The sequence below is a fragment of the Crocuta crocuta genome, unplaced genomic scaffold (assembly GCF_008692635.1).
Source record: "Crocuta crocuta isolate KB4526 unplaced genomic scaffold, BGI_CrCroc_1.0 scaffold2141, whole genome shotgun sequence".
NCBI classification, from domain to species: domain Eukaryota; kingdom Metazoa; phylum Chordata; class Mammalia; order Carnivora; family Hyaenidae; genus Crocuta; species Crocuta crocuta.
This window is the reverse complement of record NW_027529209.1, coordinates 86,079-95,617: the sequence shown is the minus strand read 5'-3', so window position 1 is coordinate 95,617 and position 9,539 is coordinate 86,079. Positions and strand designations below refer to the sequence as shown.

Below are 9,539 nucleotides of genomic sequence, written 5' to 3'. Positions count from 1 at the left end.
TTGTTTGATACATTTAGTAAATAAATGTTGAGTTTATATGTGTGTATATATATATATATATATATATATAACTCATATATATATACACACACACATATTTTTAAGGTATCAGTTACTTATTGCTGTGTAACAGTGTTAGAACATAATGGTTTAAAACAGTACCCATTTCTTTGTTCTTTGTTCTTGATTCTGTGATTCAGGCTGGGCACAGTTTGGGGGTCCTTAGCTGGCTTCCTCTGGGTTCACCCACCCACCTGCAGTCATGGGGACCCCCCTGACGTGTGAGTTCCAAGCAGCCTCACTCACATCCCTGGCAGTAACTGCTGGCGTCAGCCGAGTGCCTAGGTTTGCCTTCATGTGGCCTCCAGCAGGCTAGACTAGGCTTTTGGGTGGAATGGCAGAAGGCTTCCCCAGTAACCACAATGGCAATAGCAAGGACTCTTAAGATCTAGCATTGCAAGTATCAGAAAAGACTTCAAGGAATTGTCAGGCCTCCTGGAGGTTCTTTGTGTAGGTTTGCAAAGTTTTGGTTTGATTCATTTTTAATGAATGCTAATATTTCAGAAATGAAATCATGCCAAGATAAAATGTGTTTATATCAAATGTTAATAAATTAAAGATGCCCAAGAGTTTCTCTGGGCTACCAGATCATACTTGTCTTGGCGTGTAGCTCAGAATAAAGCCTCCTCTGTGCCTCTGTAAGAGAAGGTTAATGTGAGAGTCTAATGTTCAGATGACCTAGTAGAGTCCCTTGCCATCTAGTTCCTTATTTGTATAAATTAGGATTTTACTGATACTCAGCAACCAAAAAATGTATATTTCGATGGTTGTGTCATGGTGTTCTTTCTCACTGGTTGCCTTTATAAGAAGTATAAGTTAGAAATTTAAACTGCTAAAATAAAAACATTTTCATCTTACCTTATGTATATGTTCTGTGTAAGACTTCTCTGAAAAGAGGCCCACTGCTAGAGACAAAGGAAAACAGAACAGGTTAAAAGAAACCCAGGGTGGGGCGCCTGGGTAGCTTAGTCAGTNTCTCTAGATCATATTGCAATTAAAATCATTTGAATGACTTTCTTTTCTATTCTTAAAACTCTCTCTAGGATGATGATTTTATAACTTCTCTCAGTAACCCATTCTTGAGTCTCAATGCCTGTTTTCAGTCTGGAGTTTTATTCTTGTTAGTACATATTCCTTCTTGTCCACTGTGCCTACTTCCTCTGCATCATCTTTCATGACCATAAAATGTAAGTAGTTATTTCACATGATCTCTAACCATGTGGTGTTACAGGTGTTATTAAAGACATTAACCCATCACACACCTGACTTCTCTGGGATAAATGCCAGTTCAGTTCTCATCACTACAGAACTCTCTGTTGAATAGCAGTTGATCCACTTGTTCCAAGCAATATTGGTGCCACATTTCAGTATGACAATATAAAAAGAAAAAACCCAGGGGTGCCTGGGTGGCTCAGCCTTGATTTCGACTCGGGTCGTGATCTCATGGTTCATGGGTTCAAGCCCCACATTGGGCCATGCACTGACAGTGCGGAGCCTGCCTGGGATTCTGTCTCTCCCTCTCTCTACCCCTCCCCTGCTCATGCTCCTGCGCATACTCTCTCTCTCAATATAAACTATAAAAAAATAAATAAAATCATGAAAGGAAATTACACTGGACATAATAGAAAGGTTAATTTTTTAAATTAGACTATCAAACTATGAAACAACTGTAACTAGAATTGCCAGATAAACAAGAGAATCTGAAATCCTTTGGGATACTATCAAAACATGTCTAGTTTGAACCTCTTTGGACTAAGGCAAACTTTTTAGCAAACCAAGAAAAATCAGTTTGGGGAGCAGTGAGGTTCGGAGTTATTCTTAAAAAACTGCATTTGCCTAGACAGCTGACTTGAGGGAAGGAGAAGGTATAGGCAAAATGAGGATCAAATGGGATTCATGTATTTAATTTGCCTGTGTCCTAGGAATACTTTAGGAATTTCAGTCAAGGTGCAAATTATTTAGCATGGTGTGATTATATGTATATGGGAGTAATCAAACAAAACCTAGACAAAAATGGGATGAAGAGATCATTTGTTCGGGGGGGTAGGGGCGGCATGGAATAGTGAAGCTGATTAAGTCAGTAGGTTACACGTGTCTGAGCCAATGATGCTAAAGCTCCAGAGCCATCTCTGGGTGGCCCAGTGGACTCCAGTAACAAATGCCAGTCCATGGGATACCAGGTTGGGAGGGGCGAGTCTGTAATAGGGGCTCTGGCACCTCTGAAGTCTCCTGCATAACTCAATTGTATAGATACTTAAGGGATAAATAGAGGGATTGTTTGTTTGTTTTCTAATCAGGAGCAGAATCTCTTTAATATCTTTAGTTTCCACACTCCCAACTTTGATTTACTGTACATGAGCTTAGGGAAAATGGGCGTTTGTCATTTTCAGGAAGTGCCGATAGAGTTTTAGAAATACCCCAGGGAGGAGGGATATCACTGGTCCTTCTATGGAGATTCTTGTGGCCAGCTTAATCAGTAAGCAACAGACAGTTTTGCATTGACTCTCTGGCATCAGAATAGTGAAGTGCCTGCATCTGGTGCTCTGTCCATCCATTATCCCCAGTTACCAGAATTGGAATTTAGCCCAGAAAGTGTACATGTTTTAGAAGGTGAAATGTAAACACCATAGCTCTTCCCTGATTCGTCAGTTTGCTCAGAGCTTGGAGAAGGGAAAGCAAAGCCCTACGCCTGGCTGATTAACAGTTTACTGATCCTCCCTGCAACCCCTCCAGGAGATCTCATCAGACAGCAAAAGTCTTGGATATACTAAGGTAGGAAGGGATTAGGTGACAAGTCAAAAGTCACACAGCACAGCCTTGTAATGGTCAATGAGAAAAAGGGGCTGACTTTCTCCTGTGAGCATAGAGACTTTGCTTTTTTCTTGCTAATATTTTAAGTCTACATTTTTTTTAAATGTTTTTTATTTATTTCTAGGAGAGAGAGAGACAGCGTGAGCAGGGGAGGGTCAGAGAGAGAGGGAGTGGCAGACTCCGAAACAGGCTCCAGGCTCTGAGCTGGCAGTCAGCACAGAGCCCGACGCGGGGCTCGAACCCACGAACCGGGAGACCATGACCTAAGCGAAAGTCGGACGCTTAACCGACTAAGCTACCCAGGCGCCCCAAGTCTACATTTTCAGTTGAGTGGGTGGCATGTTATGTTGTGTTTTATTTTGTTTCTGTCTGTTCTGCCTTAGAAGTGCCCAGGGCTCTGTTAGTAGGAGCAAGAAGGTATTACTTTTGGGTTCTTTGTATTGTCCAGTTTTGATCACACGTAGTTTCATTTTTTCAGAGGTGCTTCCTGCTCCTTTCACTAAACACACAGCATGCACGTATCAGATCATGCAGTCCGGCCAAGATTGCATGATATCTCAGTATCATTTGCTATCTCTCTTTCCTCCTTACTCATCCCAGGAGAGGAGGGTGCCACTGGCAGTAGAACACCAGAATTATATAAAGCTTCCAACTTGACTCAAGAAGAATTTCAAACAGACAGATGGGCTTGCTCATGAACATGTGAACCAAAGCTCTTTATAGCTTCCAATTCTCATATACCCCCTGCCCATCCGTCTCTCTCTGCAGGCCAATAAGTGCACAGTGATCGGAGGTTCTGGATTCCTGGGGCAGCACATGGTGGAGCAGTTGCTNGGGAATGTCCCAGGCTTACCCTGCTCAGAGGTCAGCCATATTGTTTCAAAAAAATTTTTTTTGAAGAAATTTAAAGTTTACAGGAAAGAATTCAACACACACACACATTTTGTCAGTACAACTGCACTCTACCATGGTAGTGCAAAAGTAGCCATGGTTGGTACATAAATGAATGGGTATGGCTGTGTGCCAATAAAACTTTATTTGCAGTGTTGTCCACAAGCTATGTACTATGTTGACTACTGTTCCAGAGTATTCAGTTGATCTTGGAAAAACATGGGTCAGGAGCACCGACCCTCATGCAGCTGAAAATCCATGTACAACTTTTGACTCCCCAAAAGCTTAACTACTAGTTAGCCTACTGTTGACCAGAGGCCTTACTGATAATATAAGCAGTCACTTAAAACACATTTTGTATGTTGTATGTATTAATATACAATATTCTTACAATAAAGTAAGCTACAGAAAAGGAAATGTTAAGGAAACCTTAAGTGGGGGGGGGCACCTGGGTGGCCCAGTCAGTTGAGCATCCGACATCTGCTCAGGTCATGATCTCACAGTTTGCAATTGTGAGCCCCACTTCGGGCTTGNCCCCCCACTTTGCCCCTGCCCTGCTTGTGCTCTCTCAAAAATAAATAAACATTAAAAAATTAAAAAAAAACCATAAGGAAGAGAAAATACATTCATGGTCCTGTACGATATTTACCTCAAAACTGCATATAAGTGGGCCCAGGGAATTCAAACCCATGTTGTTCAAGGGTCACCTGTGTACCCAAAAGTGCAGTTGCTGGGTTTCAGGGTTTTTATAAGTTGAGATATACTTTACATTCCTATAAACTTAATTTTTTTAGATTTTTTAGTGTTTTATTTATTTTTGAGAGAGAGGAGAGAGCGAGCAGCAGAGGGTCAGAGAGAGAGGGAGATAGAGAATCCAAAACAGGCTCCAGGCTCCAGAGCGTGACGTGGGGCTCGAACCCACGAACCATGAGATCATGACCTGAGCCAAAGTCAGACGCCTAACCGACTGAGCCACCCAGGTGCCCCTAAACTTCATATTTTTTAAATGTACAATTCAGTGGTTGTTTATAGTCACAGAGTTGTATGACCATCACCTTGGTCTCTTTCCAGACCATTTTCATCATCCCAGCAGAAAATCCTAGGCCCATTAATAGTCGTTTCCCTTTTTCTCTCCTCCTCTCCAAGCCCTTGGCAACCACTCATCTCCTGTCTCTGTAGATGTGCCCACTCTGGGCATTTCATGTAAGTGGAATCATGCAATAATATATGTCCTTTTGTGACTGGCTTCTTTCACTGAGCATGTTTGCAGCCTTTACCTGTGTCATAAGGGTATTAATATTTTGAGTTTTATTAGATGTGGCCATATTGCTGAACAAAGCTGCTGTATCAAGTTTCTGTTCACGCCAGCAGTGTGGTAGGTAGGATCCATGTTGTTCTACGTCTTTGCCAACACCCAGTGTACTTAGACTTTTTGGTATTGCCATCCTGAAGGGTGTGGAATGGTAGCTTGGTGAAGCTTAGAGTCATGTGCCCTCCCTATTCAGGAGGCCAGACTCTGTGCTCTTTGTTGACCCTCTGTGAAGTGCCTGTCAGCAACCTTTGTCCATTTGTCTTTTGCTTACCTTGTTTCTTTTCTGGATTTGGAAAGCTGTATCACAGACAGCTTCCCTCAGCCTGTCCATGGGCTCTTATTCTAGGCTTTGGCATCATTTGCTGTAGTTGTTTTACTTTGAATTTTAAGGTCACAGCTTCCCCCGCAGGCTGTGTTCTCTCCTACCCTGCCCATACCTCAGAGCCTGGAGATAGGGTAGAAGTCTTCCTTGTTTGTCGTCGCCACTTCCTCACTGCCCTAAGATCCCTCTGGCTGTGCAGATGATGCCGGCAGAGTGTACATACCCCAGTTCCCTTCCTTGGGACAGTCATCCCCAGCCACCTGCTCCCTATCCCAGGGGGATCCATCTCATTTCTTAAGTGATTTTAGCTCCTGGCCGAGGTCAGCCTTGTCATAACTGTCGATAAGTTCACTAGTCACACAGATGACCCTGCCAATACCCTCACCTCACTTCTCCTTGGCTTTCTGTCACTCCCTCCTGTTGGCCTCCAAGCCAGTTGTCATCCCCTGCCCCAGAACCTGTTATCATCATGAAATATGTCCTCACCATGATCTCATTTACAGGCCCTCCACTCTGAGCACCACCTCCTATCTTTCGAGTTCATGCCCTGTAATACCTTTGCCTAACAATTCTTAAAACCAATCCAGATTTCTGGCTCTTTTCCACTGTCCCTCACCCAATGTGTGTTGTGTCCTCACTGCCTTTGAGTCCATGACTTACTGTCTTGCATAACACTGATCTCCCTTGCTTCTTTCTTCTTGTCTGTATCAGCAGTCAGCGTTCTCCAGAGCAACAACCAGTAACATGTGTTTGTATGTAGATAGAGAGGAAGACGGAGAGAGAAATGGAGAAAGGGATAGAATAAGATTTATTAAAGAAATTGGCTCACGTGATTGGGAGGCTGGCAAGATTGAAATTTGCAGGGCAGGACAGCTGGCTGGAAACTCAGGCAGGACCTGATGCTGCAGTCCTGAGGCAGAATTTCCTACAGAAACCTCGGGATTTGCTTCTAAGGCCTTTCAAGTAATTGGATAAAGCCCACCCAAAGAATGGAGGATAATCTCCTGTGCTCAAATTCAGCTGATTATATATGTTAACCACAGTCATAGAATACCTTTATGGTAACACCTAGACCAGTGTGTGATGAAATAATGGGACTGGAGCCTCACCGAGTAGACACATAAACTTCTCCATCAGGTTGTACTTACTAGGCATAACTCTACGCCTGGTTAAATCTGATTCTCCCTCCTCCTTCGGGGCCTCAGGGTACTGAACAGAGCTGGAGAGGAAAATACAAGGCTTTTTGCCTCTTTCTTCATGGCTTCAGCCTTCAAGTCGGTCCCATGGTACCTCATGGTACCATATGCACAGACATGCCTCTGACCGCATCTGTGCTCTGTGGTGCTTCATCTGTGCCAGCTGTAGCTCCTCTCTTCCTGCTCAGTGATTCCGCTAGGGATTCTGGCTTTTCTCTCCTGCATCAGCAATTGATCCCTCTCTGCCCAGTCATAGCCATCAGCACACAGACATGTTGCAGTCTCACCCATTGTAAGAAAGCAAAATGCCCTGATAAGATATCCACTCTAGCCACTGCCCCACTTCTCTCTCATGTCATAGGTGAACTCAAAGAGCCATTTGTACATGTCGCCTCTGATTGCTTCATTCCATTATCTCTTACAAGCACTCCAGCTAGGTTGTCACCAACAGCCCCTGTCAGAGCCATCAGGGACTTGGAGGCGACCAGATCCAGTGGCCAGGCCTAGGACACCCCACTTGCCCATTTCTCCTCCTGCCATTCTGTCTCATCTCTATAATTTCTTTTTTCTGGTTTTTGCTGCTCTCCTTATCTCAATAGTTTCTAAATGTGGCAAGCTCCAGAGCTTATTACTTAGATCTCTTTTCTTCTCTGAGCACACTCAGTGTCCACATGAATCCCCCGCCCCTGGCTCACCATTGAAATGCAGTCTAGGAGCTGACTAGCACCCAGCTTGATATCTCCAGCCTATAGCTATCCTGGACTCATATCTGTCCAGCAGGCAAATATGTCTATTTGGATACATAATAGACATTTTAGACTTGCCATATCCAAAATTCAGCTCCTGGTTTCCTGCTACGGGTCCCCTCTCCCACTACAGCAATCCTACTAAAGTCCTCTCCATATCAATAAATGACCCACTCTATCTTTCCAATTGCTTTGGCCAAAAACCTTACATTTATCCTTGATTCCTTTCTCTTGTACCCTCCATCCCATTCATTAGCAGATCTTTTTGACTGCATTCTCCAAATAGATTCCCAATCCAGCAACTTCTCACTCCTTCATGTTACCATGCTGGTCCAAGCCACCACCCTTTTAATGCATAAATCAAATCATGATACCCCTCTGTTCAGAAGTCTCCAATGGTCCAGTTCTCTTTAGAGCAAACATGTAGGCCCTTATAATCACCTATGAGGTCCTGTGTGATTTTCCCTCACTACCTCACTGGCCTAACCCTCTCCTGTACTCCCTCTGTGCTCCAGCCACACTGGCCTCTTTACCACTCCACAGACTCACCAACTGAGTTTCTGCCTCAGGACCTTTGCACTCACTGTTCTTTCTACCAGGAATGCTGTTTGTGACCCACTGAGCTTGTTCCCTCAATTTTAAGTCTCCGACCAACTTGTGCTAAGCCACAAGCCCCTCCAGATCTCCTTTACTCTATATTTCTGTATAACTCTTGATACTAGCTGATATACTCTGTATCTACTTGATATATGCCCACTGATCCCAGAGACAGGAAGTTCCATGAAGGCAGGGATAAGGCCTCTCTTGATCACTGCTGCGTCCCCTCAAAGGAGCTGAGACTCCTTAGCAAATTTCAGCTTCCTTCCAAACTGCACCCCCAACTCTCTACTACTCCTGTGATATAGTTGCTAGTATTTTATTTACAAAAAATGTTTTTAACACAAACTTAAAGCAAGACCTGCCAGTATGGTATATTGTTCTCCAGCAACACTCAGCTACTCAGACACCAGCAGGGAGAAGGGAGAATTGCACTTAACCAGGGCTGGTGTTTGCCAGACCAACTTGATAAAGACAGACATGGGCAAGGCCAAGATTGTGATGATGGGTCATGAGATCCAAGATAAGGAGGATGTGAAGAGGTGAGGAGGTTTGAAATGGGTTTGAAAGTCACTACTTGGGTTTTGTGCCATATTCTTGAATTCGTTCATCAGTACTTCTTGTTTCCCATTTCTTTCTTCCAGGTTCCTTCCTCTTCTTCCTAAAGCATTTCCTTTAGCATCCCTCAGTGAATATTTGGCCAGTAAACTTTCTGGGCCCTTGTATGCCTGAAAATTGTTGTTATGTCACCCTCTCTCATAAGTGCTTATTTGCTGGGGGTGGAATTGTAGGTTCATAATTATTTATTCCAACACTTAATCTGATCATTCCTTTGGAGGTCATCTGGGCTTTCCTCTTGTGCCTTTTAGGATTTTCTTTTTTATCCTGTATGCTCTGTAGAGAACATGTCTAGGTCTGAGTTTTTGTTTTGTGTTTAAATCCTACTCAACATCTAGTGGGCCTTTGGAATCTGAGGACACAATCCTGTCCTCATTTCTGGAAAATATTAGTTTAAAGAAGGAATTCTTATTCTTACTTGTGGGCCAGTGAGAGCCTCTTCAAAGTTGACTCTTGAGTCCTTTTAACAGGACCCCAGATGTCTTGGCTAGCTTCCTTACTTTCTGGTTCGACAAGGTGTTGCTGGTTCATCTTGTCTGTTTCCTGCCCCAGATCTGCAATCGGCCATTGCTCTCAGGAGCTTTGCTTCATTTTAGCAATCAGTTAAGCATACCTGTTTTTATTTCCTTTCAGCTTGCTGTTCTATATCTATTTACACAGAAGGGAATACTCCTGTGTATTGGCTATTTGCACGATCTTTCATGGTGTAGGACTTTTTCATATGACCCATAATTTATATCTGTGAGCTCATTTTCCCAGGGGTTTTACCCTCAGGTGCCCTGAATTGTCATACACACACACTCACACTCACACACACACACACACACACACATACATACACACCCATGGTGCACAGAGGCACAGATATTGCCTTTGTCTGGACCCCACAGGCTTCTTTCTCATGCCCTAAACCAGTTTTTACTGAGGATCAGTCAACGGGGAGGGGCGATTGAAAGGACAACATGGGTTCTATCCTATGTACTTCC

General features: G+C 43.6%; 2 protein-coding genes across 3 annotated transcripts in view; one reads left to right on the top strand and one right to left on the bottom strand.

Annotated features, from left to right (window-relative positions):
- The window catches only part of LOC144226848 (centrin-2), a 42,218-nt gene that overhangs the window by 15,293 nt on the left and 17,386 nt on the right, over positions 1-9,539 (bottom strand). For both annotated transcript variants that reach the window (XM_077758364.1, XM_077758365.1), the window contains one exon: positions 919-965. In XM_077758364.1, coding sequence (XP_077614490.1) covers positions 919-965 — 47 coding nt within the window. The remainder of the gene's footprint in view (positions 1-918; positions 966-9,539) is intronic.
- Positions 8,416-9,539, top strand: part of NSDHL (NAD(P) dependent 3-beta-hydroxysteroid dehydrogenase NSDHL) — a 10,493-nt gene continuing 9,369 nt past the window's right edge. Inside the window, exon 1 of the mRNA XM_077758367.1 lies at positions 8,416-8,469. Coding sequence (XP_077614493.1) covers positions 8,416-8,469 — 54 coding nt within the window. The remainder of the gene's footprint in view (positions 8,470-9,539) is intronic.